The 17734-nt window shown below is 37.4% G+C and overlaps 1 protein-coding gene across 3 annotated transcripts in view; it reads right to left on the reverse strand.

The window, feature by feature from the left end:
• The window catches only part of EPRS1 (glutamyl-prolyl-tRNA synthetase 1), a 37550-nt gene extending 19856 nt beyond the window's left edge, over nucleotides 1–17694 (reverse strand). For all 3 annotated transcript variants that reach the window (XM_082757481.1, XM_082757480.1, XM_082757479.1), the window contains exons 1-13: nucleotides 17613–17694; nucleotides 15380–15464; nucleotides 12154–12253; nucleotides 10015–10171; nucleotides 8752–8891; nucleotides 8034–8128; nucleotides 6828–6954; nucleotides 6076–6268; nucleotides 4958–5129; nucleotides 4262–4495; nucleotides 3459–3543; nucleotides 3097–3156; nucleotides 663–773 (exon numbers count right to left, since the gene is read on the reverse strand). In XM_082757481.1, coding sequence (XP_082613607.1) covers nucleotides 663–773; nucleotides 3097–3156; nucleotides 3459–3543; nucleotides 4262–4495; nucleotides 4958–5129; nucleotides 6076–6268; nucleotides 6828–6954; nucleotides 8034–8128; nucleotides 8752–8891; nucleotides 10015–10171; nucleotides 12154–12253; nucleotides 15380–15464; nucleotides 17613–17658 — 1605 coding nt within the window. In that variant the 5' untranslated portion in view covers nucleotides 17659–17694. The remainder of the gene's footprint in view (nucleotides 1–662; nucleotides 774–3096; nucleotides 3157–3458; nucleotides 3544–4261; nucleotides 4496–4957; nucleotides 5130–6075; nucleotides 6269–6827; nucleotides 6955–8033; nucleotides 8129–8751; nucleotides 8892–10014; nucleotides 10172–12153; nucleotides 12254–15379; nucleotides 15465–17612) is intronic.
• Nucleotides 17695–17734: the final 40 nt, after the last annotated feature.

The following is a 17734-nucleotide window of genomic DNA, read 5'->3' on the forward strand; positions in this document are numbered from 1 at the left end:
AAAAAATTGTACCAGCAACAGAGGCCCCTTCTTGAGGAATATTACTCTGAATTGATTACTAAGAGTTTCAAATCAGTAAGAACCGAACTCTTGCTAATAACTATTTGCTATCTGAATTTAAAAGCCACATCCAAAAAATCCAGATAATGGTAGGATTAACAGTTTAATATTTCACTTTTCTACTTAAGTCTAATTTTACATAGTATTTAAAAGAAATCTTCCCCTTCATCCTTCTCATCTCACATTCTTCACTCATGGATAAGCATTACCATTTTTAAGTATTGTAACAATAAAGCTTGAATTAAACTTTATATTTAAACTTCTCTGTCAAAGTTTATATTAAACAATAATAAAAAAGGTCTTAGCCTCACTCCGCGTTTGTAATATCTCGCCTCTTCTCAAAACTCCCTTTTGTCATGACTTCATCTATATGCTTTTGTAAATATATACACTGCAGTTTCCTACATCATTCTCTTAAATGAACAAACACATTCAGTAATTGCTGACTTTCTGACAATTTTATGAAAAAAGCACACCTTGGTTTTATCTCCCATGGTCTAAATAAGTTAAAATGAGGGACTCTCCTTGCTGACTGCTCTAAGCCAATGTACTTCCAACCTTACTGATCTGCAATACAAGAATATTAAGAGCAAAGCGAGAACCTTTGGATGTTTAGCCACTTCTTTCATCTCCTCTTGAGCTTCAGGAACATTTACTGGGACCACTGCATCTTTCAGTAAAGCAGTGTACCGAGGAGCTACTGGGTCTATAACCTACAGAAAACAAATGAGGGGGATCATGAATATATGCCATTGATAGAGAAATAAGATGTTGTATAAAACAATAAAAAAGGAATATTAATTGGTATTCTTTATGTTACTGCATTTTTTTAATGTATGCCCTAATGTTACTTTGATCCAAATTTATAAAAGATAAAAAGTGAGAGAACAGTGATAATAAAAAGAGTTTCCCTTCTTTAGTTTTTACTTTGAGTAAAAACTGTGCACTGGATACTGCCATCAGAAGTAAGCAAATTTATGAGCTGTTACCTCATCAGGAAGATAGTAAGAAGTACTTTGATAGTTTTACCGGTATTAAATCTGGACCACTTTCTTTCTAGGTAGCTGAATTTAAAGCAATGCAGTTTGGTGCAGTTTTCTCTTTTGTCCAGCAGCACAAAACCTGATCCCATACTAATTTTCCAAGTGAGTACTCCAGGAATCAGGGACAGACTTAGCTATAGAAGAAGCACCAATTAAGAGTAAAATTTTAATACAGCAGCATCAGATACTATAATAAGGCAACATCATAATATTGGCTTTGTCAGGATTTCTACAACTTGAGCCTGGCAAGAAAAAGATACCACCAAACCTTCTCCCTATATTTTTATTGTCCATTCTCAAAGTCGGCCCAAGCAGTTTTCCACGGTGTTTCTCATACCTGAAATACTGGTCTGACTAACTTTTCCTAGGAACTTAAAAATGTAATCCGAGAGAAATTGTTCTCTAGGACCAAAAAAGAGATCTACCAGTTTAACTGGAAGCTAACACAAAAGAAAACATCTGCTTTTATTAATATAGTGACTTCCCTCCCACCAGTTTATTCCTGCACAAGTGAAAAACTATGCAGAAAATGTAGGAAAAAATATTTAGCATCTAATTACTTGATATAAGCAAGTAAGCTGAAGCCAGACTCCAAGATGTTAGAGACATTTTTAAAAAGGACTTTCGTATGCATTTCCAAGTATATGTATTTTGTGATTTAATATCATAATTTTCATAACTAAACGACTGAATTTTACCATGTTCTTACTAGGCTCTTTTATTTTACTCATAACCAACAATCCTGCCTCAGACTGCAAATATTAAAAATTTTGTAAATGTAAATTTTGTACTGATTAACAAGTAAAATAAGTTCTCACACTAATCAAGTTCTCACACTAATCAAGTCTTTGAGCTCATAACTACCTGTGTGCAAACAATAGCTTGCAAACCACAGTACGAACAAAAGCAATCTGCACAGACAGATGTGAATGAAACTGACTAATAAATGTGGTGCTGTCTAAGGAGTTGGAGATCTAAGAAAGTCAGTTTAAAAGGTGATTCGAAAAATGAGCCCTGGCAGTCCATCGTGGATTTCCCTCTCAAATTCAATTCTTCGTCATGTGTATGCAGCAACAGAAAGAACCAATTCATAAACCTTTGTGTATATAGAAGACCAAATGCAAAATACATGAATGAATACAAGACGCATGCCAGACAAGCAAAAGCTACTTAAATGAACAGATCTGGGTACTACCTAAGCAAAAACGAGCAGGAATCCCAATGCAAAATAACAGGTGTTTCCACAATCACACAAAATATGCAATCAGCATTCTAATAATTCGCCTTATTATAGTGTCCAAGCATCCGCTGCCAAAAAGCAACTAACCATGTCAAGATGCAGTATTCCTTATTTGACATTCAGTTAGAAACATCAGCAGTGCTGGCTTTATCTACACAGGCAGTATACCCAGCATCTTAGACTTTTGCCACTGAAAGGAAGAGTGGCTAACATGAATCAAATTGAGCAATACATATGTTTACTTTTACGGATAAGCCAAACCAGAAACGGGCAGCATTTTAAAGCTAGGAATAATGCATTTTCAGTGGGTTTGTAGAGCTCCTGTTATATACGCAAATGTGACTGTGCTATGAAGCTGCAAAAATGATTGCTTATGCTATGTATGCTTACAGCACTGTAAGCTATATGCTAAGGTAAAAAGCATTGAGTAATACCTTCTTACAGATAGCTCGCAGCTTGAAAGCAGAAAAATGAAATGCAGTTTTCATATCAGCTTTACATATATCATTATATTTTCCCATACTAATAATTAAGGCAAGTAAGTATTGGTTTAGGATAATCGACAGGATTAGTGCTAATTCAGGTTAGAAAGGGGAGGCAAGGGGGACATTCCATTTTCCTGAAAGTGTGCCAAATGATGCAACATATTGCAACTGCTACTTGTGTTGATAAGCACTCCAATGAATGCTAGATTTTCTACATATTCCAGACAGAGGATATCACAAGTAGTTTCAAATTCAAGTAAACACATACCTTTTTGTTAAAGGACCAGATTTTATCCCACTCCATATTCACAACAGATCGAGAGGAGCCCTGGAAAACAAAAAACATCCATGAATACACAGTCCTTTACAGACTAAGAACCCTCTACTATTTGCATTCATCAAAACAGTTCAGATTGGCACCTCAAGCTTGCAAAACAAGTAATTTTTTAAACACAAAACCTGCTACAGCATTTTGCAAGGACTTGCTCCTATGTTTTAAAGCAGTACACGTGAAAGCAGCAAGCCTTCAGAAGAAATCTAACAGTCACACAAGTATTTTAACTGAAACTTCATGAAAACTTGTCCTTACCAAGTGAAACTCAAATAATCAGAAAAGAAGGAAATACCCACCTGAGCAGCAATAAACTGTTTTAGACCTTCAACTGTCATGCCTCTTCTCAGGACACCACGCACAGTGGGAAATCTTGGGTCATCCCTAGCAGAAAAAAAGTTTTTATCAGTATCACGTGTTAAATTCTACCTATTAGTTAGATCATTCAAAAACTTTAGTAATACTGCTGCAAGTGAAAAGCACAGCTTCAATGCACTGTGCTTGTGTGAATTAGATGAGAAGACCTAACTGAAAAGACTAAGCTCTTATCCATAGAAAATGTCTGGTGCAAATTCTCATCTACTGTGTGTTCCCACAGCCAGGTCACTGTGGGGAAGAACCAAGGAGGAGTCTCTCTACACTTTGACCTAACTGCAGAAGCATAAACTCACTGCTCATCCTTTCTAGGAAAATACATAAGGTACCAGGCCACCTAGAAGCCTCTATCTTCTGCAGAAATCCAGTTAACAATCAAAAAAGAATGTAAGAGGAAGAAGCAGGGAACAGAAGGGAGGAAAATTTCTGGCATAGCTCAGGAATGTATCTGATGACTCAGTGTGGAAAATGTGTAAGTTGCAAGAGCTACAGCGCCAAAATAAGCTACCTTATATTTATTTTAGGATACGAAAATGCATATATACAGTTACTGTAGCGTAGTAAACAGTCACATTGTGCATTCAGAAGCCATTGTAATTAATCTGTTCACAAATTCTGTTTAAATATTTATTCATGCTGCTTTGATACTTAAGCACTGTCCCAAACATGCATGCATCAGTCACAAGTATCTTCAACAACAAAGCTGAACTACAAACGAGTAACATACCATCCATCCACGAGCCCTTCATTGACAAACCATGTAAGCTTTCTCTTGGATAACACAGTGTTGTTGAGGTTTAGCCTGCTGTACTCCCATATATATGGCTTTCTTATGCCCAGTGCCTCGATGATCCAGTAGAATTGTTCATCTCTGTCATGGTATTCAGTTGTTCTAAGTGCATGTGTGACACCTTCAATAGAGTCAACAATGGGGCAGGCAAAGTCGTATGTAGGATAAACCCTTGAAAATAAAGACCTTCGATTTGCAAGGCAGAAGAACAAAACACTTTCCTCATATTTAAACGTTTAAAATAAGCATCGTTTATATTTAGATATTAGAAATATTTAGCATATGATCCTAAATATCTTCAGATATATCTCTACAAATCTTTTTTATTCTTTATAATATCTTCTTTAGGAGAGCATGTACAAAAATAGATAACCCACAAAAAAACAGAGCAACACATTTTTAAAACAAAGAAAGCCATCAGGAAATTAAATTATCATAGCATTAATATTCAAGACTAAAAAAATCCTATACTACTACTGTTTTCAAACAAACAAGTTTCAGAAAGTCAAGAGACTCATTACATATTCTGATCGAAAAATGCTAGCAGATTCCAATTATTAAGTTTACTATGGAATGGTAAATACCCTGAAAAAAGTAAAAATTACATGCCACACAAGAAGAAATTGAACATACTTGTAGGTACTACCAGTACGTGGGTGAGGTTGGTTTTTACAACGATAAAGAGTTGGATCCCTCATACATCCATTGTTACTATTCATATCTATTTTTGCTCGTAGACAACAAGTTTGTCCATATTCTGTTCCCTTTTTCATTTCTTCCCACATTTGTAGATTCTTATTAACACCTAAAACCAATAAATTATTTTCTAAGTTATTCTGAAGTTCATACAGAAACACATTTTATTACTGCAGTAACAAAAGACAAAGCTACCACCTCCCTTAGACACATTTTACATTTTGAATTTTTTTTTTTTTAAGTGGTAATGAATGGTGATGAATTCACACGTACTCAGATTTACTGCATCTGTCTAAAGGTATAGTTACTTCAGCCCTATAGCAGTAAACATTTGGGGGTACTGTTGGATGAAAATTTCAATGTGGGTTAGCAATGTACACTTGCAGCCCAGAAAGACAACCTTCATCCTGGCCTATTGGTGTGACCAGTAGGTAGCAGGAGGTGATTCTCCACCTCTACTCTGCTCTTGTGAAACCTGACCCGGAGTACTGTGTTCAGCTCCAGGGCACCCAGCACAAGCTAGCGCAGGTCCAGAGGAGAGCCACAAAAAAGATCAGGGGGCTGGAGCACTAGCCATATGAAGGCAGGCTGGGGGAGCTGGCATTGTTTAGCTTAGAGAAGAAAACGGAGACCTTTGTAAGTGTTTTTTTTTTAATAATTAAAGGGAGCCTATAACAAAGATGGGGAGAGACTCCTTATCAGGAAGTATACTGACAGGATAAGTAAGGGGCAATGGCTTTAAATTACAAAAAATGTAGGTTTTGATTGGATAAAAGGAGGAAATCCTTTATTTTGAGAGTGGCGAGACACCGCAACAGGTTGGATGAGGACTTGGGCAACCTGATCTAGTAGGTGGCATACCTGCCCATGGCAGAGGGTTGGAACTAGATGATCTTTAAGGTCCCTTCCAACCCAAGCCTTTCTATAATTTCCAGGTTTCTAGAAGAACCTTACAGTTACGCAATTAGTTAACTCATTCAACTTTTCATAAAAATCAAGTTTTGATGCCAAATTAAAAAGATACAAAAGCAAAAAGGAAGCTTAAAACTGCTTACAGTTATTTCTGTGCTTAGATTCCGTTCTTTGCTCACGCTCTGCTTTCATTTGTTCAGCAGGAGTATCATCTACATATGCCTTCCCTTCTTGAATAAGCTGCTCAGCATATTTCATTATTGTTTCAAAGTGATCTGAGGTATATGTAAATTGATCTGGTTTGATATGCAGCATAGCAACATCTTCAAGAATAACCTGCAAAGTGTGAAATTGTATACTGTAATATTCTAGAAAGTTAATTTTCTTAAACCTCTATCCTCTTCATGCCAGATGAGGTCTTTTAATGCTCGATAGTGCTAGAATGCTAATGCATAAAAATAATATGACATGTATGAAAGGACCAAGAGGCAAGCACTTACTGATTCACAGCCTATGATTATATGAGATCAGACAGATAACTTCAAGAAAGAGGTAGGACAAGAAAAGGAGATGAAAATTCAATCTGTAAGAAGTAGTTTCTTTAAGTGATATTTATAATGAAGACACGAGTATTACAGGAGTTGCGTATCTACATACTGTAAAATACACATTGGAGAAAGGGAAGAAATAAGCTACCAATAAAAGGTATAATAATAAATATAAAGTTTTAAGGTAAAGATGATGTAAATTTCTTGCAAGCATGAGACTTAAATGTAATACCTTTGCCCTAAAAATCTAGTGCAAAAAAAAAAAATGTGCAGCAACAGATCTGTATATCATTTACCTTTGAATTTGCTCAATACAGTGAATGTATTTTCCTGTTCTCTTATCATACCTTTTCAAAGTCTTCCTTCTCTTTTTCTGGATTCGTGTCATCAAACCTCATAATAAGTTTTCCTTTGAAGTTAACTTGGTAGTGCTGATTTAGCAGGGCAGCTTTGGCATGACCGATATGCAGATATCTGAAAATAAAGAAAAATAAATAAACACACTAGCACTATTTTGGTTAGACTTTTTGGTTTTGTATGGGAAGAAGGATGAATGGAAAGCAATACATAAGTTAAACAAAAAAGAATATTTTTTAAAACACGGTACATTTATGGAAATAGATTATGCTTTTTCTACCATAAATTTACTAGTTAACTGTTTAAAGTATCTAAATCAGTAAATTTCAGGGTCATCGTGAATATAAAATTAGGACTTGAATTATCTCCAATTTTACAGACTAACTTAAATTGACTATTGATGATACTTAGTAGCCACAAGATAATCTGAACCTATTGCATTCAGAAGACTGGAATTTTCTAAAATACAATTAAACCACCATTTTTGTGTGTAAGCTACTGATAACTTAAACCAAATATAAAAAAAGTCTCTCCCAAAAATTTAAAATATACAAGCCCCTAAAGAACAGTTTTAACTAAAACACCAGAATTAAAACATTAAGTGCTACTGAAGTAATGTGAGAACCATCTATGTTATACACATATACATGTATAACTCACGATAGAGTGACAGTTTATACTGGACTAAAAGAGTAAGATCCACAAGCACAGAAGTCACATGATACTGAGCAGACAGTTTACTGAAGAAGTGTAATAGGAATTTCACAGCTTCTCAGTCACTTCTTAGAAGAAGCAGAAAATTAAAAGCTTGACAAAAATTTTGTTTATGAAATTGGCTGCGCATTTTTAAATTGTCTTTCCTATGTATCTATAGATAAGAGTAAAGTTCTATGTACGTGACACATTTGGTAAATAATATCTCTGCTGACTATACTCCTAAGTCATTTCTGGCTACCCCTGCATTAACGATATCAGCAATTAAGATGATATAATAGATGAGATCAACAGATCAAAGAGGCTGGCTGTGAGGCTCATCACATCTCCACTGTTTGGTCTTCATGGGTTTGTTTGTATCTTGGACTACATATAATCTGGATGCCCAGGCCAAAGGCCTCTGTTACACATTTAGTCTAAAGCTTCCTAAAGGGATGCTATCCTATACACCTTTCCCTTCTCCGAGTATTTATGCCTCTTACCCGCTTGCTTCAGGAGGAAACCTTACGATGACCTTTCCCATCTCTGCACCAGGAAGTTCAACAAACTTCCCAACATCAGCTTTCTTTTCTGTTGCCTTAAAAAATAATGGAAACATAATTACAGATCACAGTTGATGAACAAACCTCAGATACGTGCCTGTGCTCCAACATCATCTTTCAAAACAGACAACAAAGAACTGTCATACTGGACCCCAAATTAATCTCTTCAAAACTTTCACATTACTCTTAGCACATCAAAACCAGATTAATTCTGGAGTTCCAAGTTACTCTGTCTTCAGATTTGATCCAGGACTGAAGAGTCCTCTAAGTTGTTTAATTTACTAGACAGAAGAAAACAGTTGCTAGCTAAGTTTATCTCAGTGTTTTTAACCTGATTAACAAGTTCTATCAATTAAAGACTTTGCAGGTCTATCAGGATGCTTGAAATCATTGTTAGATAAAGGAAACAATATAGCTAGAGAGCAGTGCTGGCTCAGAGGTGGCATTTTTACATTATTCCATTTAAGCTTTGAACTACATCACTCAAGCCCTTCTAAATACAAAATCGTTTGTTTGTTTTTAAACATGTGTTTACAAAATAATAGTTTACATTGTAACTAATTCCTTTTAATTCTCTAAGTTAAAAAAAAAAAAAGTTCCTTATAGTATATTCATGCAAATAAAGCTACTGTCCTGAGAAGATCTGAGTAAAGCTTACCATTTTGATCTTTGGTGTACTGGAAACCCACTTGGCTCCTACAGACTGAAAAGTTTGTTGTACCTCAAGAAAGCCGTACCATCGCTTTACATGGATGGGAGCTTCATTTTTCTGTAATTGTTCTTGCCAGATGTTATTGTCTGTTAGAAAACAAAATTTTCAAGCTATTAAATTATCAAAATGGAATGATTACCAACAGTAGTTTTTAAGACCAGTAAAAGATTATGATTTTTTAAAATGTACTTACTCCTTCTTCTGAAAAGACTTTTAGCCACAAGGACATAAGTCATTTTAAACCATATTAAATAGGCCAACTCCCTCCAAACCTAAAACATAGTGCATTCATTTTGGATTCAGCAGAACACAAGGTGCAGCAGACTGCACAGCATGCACTTCTCTTTGTATCACTCACTCCAAAATTAGTAACTTTTTATTTTCAAAACAGAAATGCAGGGTGAAGCATGTGTCAATACTGCCGTTTATTATTGAAGACTCAATTCCAACACTAATATTCAAGGAGCAACTTCACTAAAAGGACTCACTAAAAGAAATGCACCCATTTCAGTTCTCTCTCAAGAGCTATAACTTTGAAAAACTACTGAATTATGCTACCCTTTACCCTTGAACATGCATTTTACTTTCAAGAGGAATTTTGTCATACTGAATGATGGACTGGCACTTATCAGTTTTAGGCATACATCTGAGAGAATATGAAAAAACAAATCCATAAAGACAGATCATCAAAGCTTGTTTTATCTTCTGAAGAGTTTTTCAAACTGTAACATATACATCTTTTAGTAACTCAAATTAATCACCAAAGAAATGCAGTCTGCTAAGGTAACAAAACTGCAAAGTCTGTGTATACAATTTTAATTCGTAGTCCAAAATTCAAATACGCAACACAACATTTTGGCCCATGGAAAAGTGTCTTATAGAAGCAGCTGGTAATAACGACATTATTATAGTTAACACAAAACAAGTTTTTGTGCTAAAAATAGTATTGCCATTCATAAATACATCGTGAATTTCTACATATACAAGTTCAAAAAACTTCCAAGGGTTCCTTGTCCATACTATTCCCATCTCTAGTGATGTGTAGACCAAAGCAGTATGCACGACAGTATAGACTCTAGCATAAAGCTAAGAGTTGCTAATAGCAACCACAAAATAAATAAACTAACTATCAAACATACATACATACATTTGTGAACTCCTGCTATACTATGACAGGAAACCAATGAGAATGAGAACATATACCAGTACCTTTTAGGACAGCCCAAACACACAAGTCTGCAAGACTCAGCGAGTTTCCAACCAAGTAGGTTCTCAGAGATAGACAGTGGTTGAGCTCCTGGACTGCTGAAAGAAACTGGCTGGCAGTAGATAACTTTGTAGCACTGAACTCCAGCCAGTGGTCAACCTAGTTTTAAGGGACATATTATGAGATACTAAAAATTAGTAAAGGAATGAGAAAAGTTTGTCAAAAATCTGAATGTACACTTAATAGCCGAACAGAAAATATTAACTGGAATATTAGTCTTACATATACTGGACATTAAATCCAGCAGATGCATAAAGAACATTTGAAATAAAATATACTGAAACATTCACCCAGAGCTGTACTAAATGATTAAATTCAATTTCTTCCTTCAGGATGTATTCAAACTGCTGAAATTATACTGACTTAATTGAAACTTTTCCCATTGGAAAAATAAATAGTAGTTCTTAAACATTTATTTTATCACATACAGTATACAATAATGGCAATCCTCCAACTGTTAGGGACCACATTTGTGCACTAGTTGATCATTCCGGTATCGCTGCTGGGTAATTATGCCATTTCCCCTTCAGTCCCTATCTTCTCTGTGTCAGTTCCTTTTAGGCTTGAAGAAACCAAATACCTACCCCACCTCATTTCCTTTCCACCTTTCCCACAAAAGTCTTTTTTTTTTTTTTTTTTTCCCCTATAAAAGGAAATACATCTTGCTGCATAAACTCAAAAAAAAATAAGAATCAGGTCCTTGGTTGATACATTGCTCCGTCCACAAATTGAATCCTTCAGTTCTGTAAGAGACATCTCTTACAATCCTCTGTCCCTGTTTCATATTCAAGTGTTCTATAAACAGTGTAAAGAATCTTTCCAATATCTGAGCCTACGTGGCAGGCACAGACATAATTACATTGCTACAGAATTGAGTTCAGTTGTTTGCAGTTATGTTCCAAAATATTTTGACTACAAATGCAGCTGTGGATGTACTTCTCAAAGTGCAGCATTATTTTAAAGGTGCAGAAGTGTAAAGTATTTTATCAGAATTACCAATCTTAAAAGTGTGTTTGCAGAGGTTGTGGGGTTTAATTTTAAAACAGGTTTTGAGCAGAAAATTTAAGTAGCCACAAGACACACTATAACTTTTTTAATGCCTTACAAGCAATATACTAAAGACAACACTTCCCTTAAGACCAGCTATACAGGATGAAGATCGATTTGTACTAGCTTCAAGTGGTTGTAGAAAAGAGTTGAATAAAGTCCTTCTGTTCCCTCCCCAGGTTTCAGAGGAAATAAATTTCAATTCATCTACTAGTTCCAGTCACCAACTTAAAATTCAGCTAGAGTCAGGAAGAATTCCATCTCATTTCACACCATATCCACAATTTATAACAACTTTTTACAATTCCTGTAAGGAAGGATGACCAGGAAGTCCCTCTTTGGGAGAGAAAAAAAGTTCAGTGCCTTCATGGCACCACTGGGGAAGCATTATGGAATATAGGACTTTATATAAGGGAACATCCCATCACTGTGGTAAGATTCCTGAGCCAGAAGGGGCCAACTTGGATCTCAAGCACTGAATGAAATCAGGGTCAGAATTTTATCTGTCATATACAGCAAAAACCAACTTAGTACCAAATCACAAGTACTTTACACGGTGACATACTTTAAGTTATAACATACTTCGCTAAACAATTATTTTCTAATTTGTAGCTGCTGTAGGTAGCATGTACATATACTGTGTTCTTTGGTGTTACGCTGAAGTGTAACATGGTAGAGGTGTTACATGGTAGTAAGCAATGGCAACAGAGCTGAAAAAACTGCAGACATCATCTTAAAACTTCAAGTATCCTGTGTTAGTGAATTGTCAGGTTAAGAGTAGCTGTTGCAGGGGTAGGAAAGGGCAACCCTTTCAAAGCTCAGGTTTATAACTCTTTTAAGCAGAAGCAAGATTGAAGAAAAAAAAAACAAAAACACATAACCCCAAAAAAACCTTCAGCATCCCACATAATTAGAAACTCAGCCTAATAATAAAATGCAGAACAGATTCAAGACCCTTAAAAAAAAAAAAAAAAAAAAAAAAAAAGAAGAGTGATCACAATCAAATAATGGGGGAAGGCATGATTCTTTCTCACCTCAGTGTGTTCCAAAAGGTTTGAACCATACAGGCCAGCAGAACTAGCAACTCTAGCCAGGTAACGAGCTATTGAATTCACATCAGTAAACGATACATTTCTAAAAAAAGAAAGAGGCAAAATAAAGGTATAATATTAATCTCAACTGTACACACATAGTTGAAACAAGTGTAAGGCAAAGAACAACAAAATTTCTGGGTGAAACAGAAATTTCCAAGTCACCAGAAAAAATATCTAGCAGAAGAACTTATCGATACTCACTTTTCCATTACCAGATGGAACAACAATCTCTTAATAAAAAAGCAATTTTGTTTAAATAGAGAGAAATGAAGAAAATAAAGTTCTTCACATGTGACAGAATGTGTAACTTGAGCTATATATTTTCCAGAATATAAGGAGCTAAATTGACTTTATTCTTTTCTTTTCTCCATTCTCTTTTCTTTCCTTTTCAGACATGATGGATGACTTTGAAGAAGATTCCTAGAGAATCTGCAGTGGAATAAAGCAGTCTCCACCCCGGTTCTAAGGGCTAGTCAGAAGAGGGGAAAAAAATAAAACTGTTCATTTACTTCGCTCAATTCATACTACATAGAGACCATCCTCTGTTGAACAGACTTGGCTGTTCCCTGTTCTGTTCCCCAGACTTGCTTTCCCCATTCTGCTATTGAAAATTCTTCAGAGATCTGGAGGCCAATGGCTCTCTGAAGAGCATACTTCTTCCTGTGTTTTAATCTCCTTTCTCCATCCTATATATAGCATTTAAAACCTGCATATTGTCAGAAACCTAGCTTCAAAATAGCCTAACATAAAAGTGAATATTTTTATTAACATTTACTGAAAAGCTTTGGAAGAAATAAGCACCACAACCATCAGTTCTCCAGATAATACTGACCTCCACAGACTCACATAGTTTACCAAATTATTATTTCAGTTAATTTCTAAAATGCACTACAGAATGGTTCTGTGCAGAGGTCAGAAATACCAGCATAATAGTAACATTACTCTGAAGCATGTACATGCTCATGACACAAAACAGAAAAGCTGGACTGCAGTTTGTTACCTGATAGATGCAGGTATACCAGAACACTCCAGAAAGCAATCAATGCTTAGCAGAATGGTTTGTTTGACAGCTATTGCCACACGAAATTTTGAAACTCAGGCTTCAAAAACAACCTTTAAAATACTACTAAGCACCTCAAGTTAGTGATAAACTTTACAGACAACTAGCTGACAGCCACATTTCAGCTAGTTAGCTGAGATTTAGATTTTAAATGCACTTTAAATTATTACCTAGGCCAAAAAAAAAGCAATTAAAATATTGTCTTGTTCAGGTCAAGCCTTTTCAACTAATGGTCCCCCCACAAAAAAAAAAAAAAAAATCAAAGTCTGTAATATCCCAAGTGAATTTAAAGTCATGCCAAAATAAGATAGCTTCAGCAGAATTGATGCCATGAAATCCATTTACCAGAAGCATTAGTTGAGGTATGCATTCAGCTGATGCTTCTGAAGTTACAGATACACTTTTAACTGACTTTAAATAGAGAATCAATTTTTTTCAAAATGATGGTACAACCGAGCAAGAAAAAATTAATGCAATTCTGAGGTTTGGAATAACTTCTGAAACATAATCCAATGCCAGGAATGAGATGATACTAATGCACAAAAAAATCCATGCAATGGAACTGTGAATTTAGACCTTTTTTGCCTGGGACCAAAGAGCTAAAGGAGTTCTTTTGCTTTACGTTTCTGACCATTTCCATAAGAGCTAAAATGAGTGGTTTTGCAAAGCAGTGGAAGGAAGGCAAATTAGTATAAAATTATTTAATAGAATAGAGGAACAGATTATTTCATAGCTCATTATATAAATTTATAATATTCCAAGATCACCCTGATGTATTAAAGAAATGTGTATGAGCATATCTTGTGTATATGTATATCTTCTCATACATACACACACATATACATACATATACACATTATCTAAACTGAGAAAGGAGTTTGAATTCAAAATCTAAGACTACTCAAGAAAAAAACACTCAGGCAACTGAAAAGTATCCCATTATATTCTTACTACTTTCTATAACCCACATAACGTGCACTAAAAATTATTAATGCTGTACCAGTTAAGTCCCCGCCACATTGCTGTAGCTGTCAACACTGCAAATTCAATACCATTGCTAGATAGGTCAACAGACAATGTATAAGAACAGAAATTACATTAAGGAAAGAACTCTCATTTGAGCTCAAGTCTAACATTTTAACAGTATCTTCTACTGGAACAGCTCACAAAACATGAGTTTGTGAGCAGGTCTGTGAATAAAAGATTATCTTCAACTGTTCTTCTAAACAACAATCAGGTACTCAAAAACTACAGTTAAAATAAATGATACTGAAGTCATCACAGTATCGTTATATTTTAAGAATTTAATGTCCGTGGGCCAGAATTTGTCCCTTACTTACAAATATGAGAGATTTTCATGGATATGTCAATGGTTTTTAGGATACTGGGACACCTCTTGTTATATCCAGACACCTTACATGATACAGAGTCCAAGATTACAATGCAGCTTCCCAAAACTTACAAAATTAGCCTGCATTTCTGATATGCATCAGAATTCTGTACAGATCATATAAAACACCCTCACATACCAAACTTGAAAGTACTTATTGCAATGACAGATAACTTTTAAAAGGACAGACAATAGATTTCTACAAAAAATTATAAAAGTATTTCAACAGGATGCAGATGGATACAATGGATAGCATGGCACAGTTAGTTAGCACTTTTCTGAGATAACATCATTTGCTTACGTGCAGGAGTGAGACCAAAGCAATGTCATATAAACCTTTAAAATTCATTCTATCACATATGTACACGTCAAAGGAATCATTTATACCACTCTTTTGAAGTATAAAATGGCCTTTCTTTTCGTAAATGGTGGTACATCAAAAAGGTAAATATTTAAACAACAGAGTGATAGGTACTACATAAATGACTGAAAGAGACATAAGTGTCTGCAAATAAGATACATTCTTTCCATGAAGAGGAAGTTTAGGATATATTGTAAATGTTTTGTCTGTGCTACAAAAAGAAAACAGTAATGCAGTCATCAATAAAGCGATTCTTTTCTTTCTCCTACCTGAAAAGGTTACCACCAGTCTTAAAACCACGTGATTTTAAAAACTGCTGACCCAAAGCCAGAAGGAGAGATGCAAAGTCACTTACTCAGATACACGAAGGATGGTTTCTTTGCCTTCTTCCACTGAAATTTTGATATCATTCTTCACATGTTCCACCGTCAGCAGAGCTCCTTTAAAAAGGAAGAGAAAAACATGCTCACCTTTTTTTCAGGAAAAATATATTTCACAGGAACAACGATACAGTAACATTCCTTATCAAATAGGACAGAGCACCAGAACTGGCTCCTTCAATTAAGATTGCTCAGGGGGGAAAAAATAAAAAATAAAAAAAATCAGTGTTCAATCTCACACACAGGAGACTTCTTATTCTTGGCAATCCCTACGGCTTCAAATTGATAATGCCCAGCATACAATAATCTGCAGTGAGCTCAGCAATTGTCAGCAGCAATACATTTTGCTTCCTAAGGGTACTGTAAAAATGAGTCCTGTCCTCCAGAACGCAAAGAGAGCATGATCAAATTAATTTCCTTTAACAGTACAGAAACTTACACCACCACAGCCCTGACAAATGCATCAAAAGAGATCAATTATCGAATATACCAGTACTTTCTGAACATGGATGAGACTATTTTTAACCTGATTTAATGTTTATGAAATGATTAGCCATCCAAAACCAATAGAATTCTATTCATGACAAATACAGGAAGCTTATACAGGGTTTTCAGAGTAGTTCATCAGTGACAGTAAAGGATGGCCTCTAGAAATAAAAGAATTATTGACGTTTTTAGGCTATATCATCAACTTGAAGACAGCTCTGTCCATATTCAAAGTAGTGGTTTGATGCAAACCTGCTCTGATCTTGATGTTCTATAGCACAATACAATAGCTCAAACAGAGCACCGAGATAACTTGGCTGTCTTATTTCTGGAGTGGCTCTGGTCCAGACCCAGCCTGCTGAGCCTTAGTAGAGGAGCTGGTGTTCTTTTGCTCTGCTCAGAAGCACGTCCTGACAGCAAGCTTTCCATACACACGTATTACTTAAAGGAAACTAGCCAAAGGGCTATGCGCTAGGTCTGGAAAGGCACCTAACCTGTTACAGTCTGCACAGTGCACCACGCACTTCGTCTTCCCTGACAAGAACAGACAGACCACCCAAGGCAGCTGATGTGGCAAGCTATAAATACACCACCCCAAACACAAGTCTCCGGAGCTAGGAATCCCCTAGCTCTCACCTCGGCTGCAAACCCTTCTGGCATTAAGCTTACGTTAACAGTAATCCATTCGTGAAAGTCAGGATGACGACACTTATGCAACGTGCTTGCGAGACACGTTTGGTATTTTAATAAAATGCATGGCAGTGCTTTGAAAACGACGAGCATTGTGCACGCCCGGCTATGTAATTAATACTAGTGACACTAATAGCTACTACACTCTTCCCAGCGCACAGCCATGACGAGTAACACCAAGTAGGATGAGTGTGCTCGTCCTCCTAACACATACGCTTGCCACAGCGTTTCATCGGGAAATTGCAATATTTCTGACATAATTCTATAATCTTCACAAGTAGATCTCCAGTGACACTTACCGGCCATTAAAAAACAAAAAACAATTCCCCTAAATTAATGGTAGCATCGCTCGTGTTGTGTCACATCTTCTCTATCGAGCCTGTAGAAGCAGGAACCTGGAGCAACCTTACCCAAAGCGTCGGTGCTGCCACACCTCGAGGCTGCACCGTGCAGCTTGCACCCCAGCCTGAAACGCACCGGGGGTAACAGCAAGGAAGCAAGCGATAAACTACGGCGAAGAGCGGGCAGAAAACGCACTCTGAACGCGGCAAGATGGAGAAATGGCACGGAACGAGCGTGAAAGGCATCATCCTCCCGACAGCAGGGAAGGCTGCGAAGACGGCTCTCGGGTTTTAAAGGCAAATAAAAGACGGACAGACCGGAGAGGGCGAGACCTGCAGCGCCGCTCTGCCGCGGGAGCCCGGTCCGGGGGCAGAGCGGGGCAGCAGCCTGGCACGAGTCACGCTGCGGGGCCGAGGCAGGCCCTGCGGGGAGCTGCGGGGCTGAGGCCGCCCCGACCCGGCCCTCCGGGGGGCTGCCCGCGGCCCTGGAGCCGCCCGGATGGCCGCCGAGCTGCCGAGGGCCGCATGATGCAAGGCGGCGGCCACGCGGCAGGACGGGAGCGGGCGGGGAGCGGGGTCCCGAGAGCCCCCGGGGGATGGGGAAGGAGCAAGGAGGGTCCGGGGGGATGGAAGGAAGGGGACGGAGGGGGAACGAGGGGGTCCCGGGCCCCGGGGTGCCGGCCGCGCTTACCGAGCGGGGCGCTGCCCGCCGCCACCGTCAGGCTGAGCGCCGCCATCCTGCGCGGCACCGGGGCGGGGCGGCGGCGGCGCCAGCTCGGCGGGGCGGGGACTCGCGTCACGTCCTGGGGGCTG

The sequence above is a fragment of the Aythya marila genome (genome assembly GCF_965140915.1).
Source record: "Aythya marila genome assembly, chromosome: 3".
Taxonomy (NCBI): domain Eukaryota; kingdom Metazoa; phylum Chordata; class Aves; order Anseriformes; family Anatidae; genus Aythya; species Aythya marila.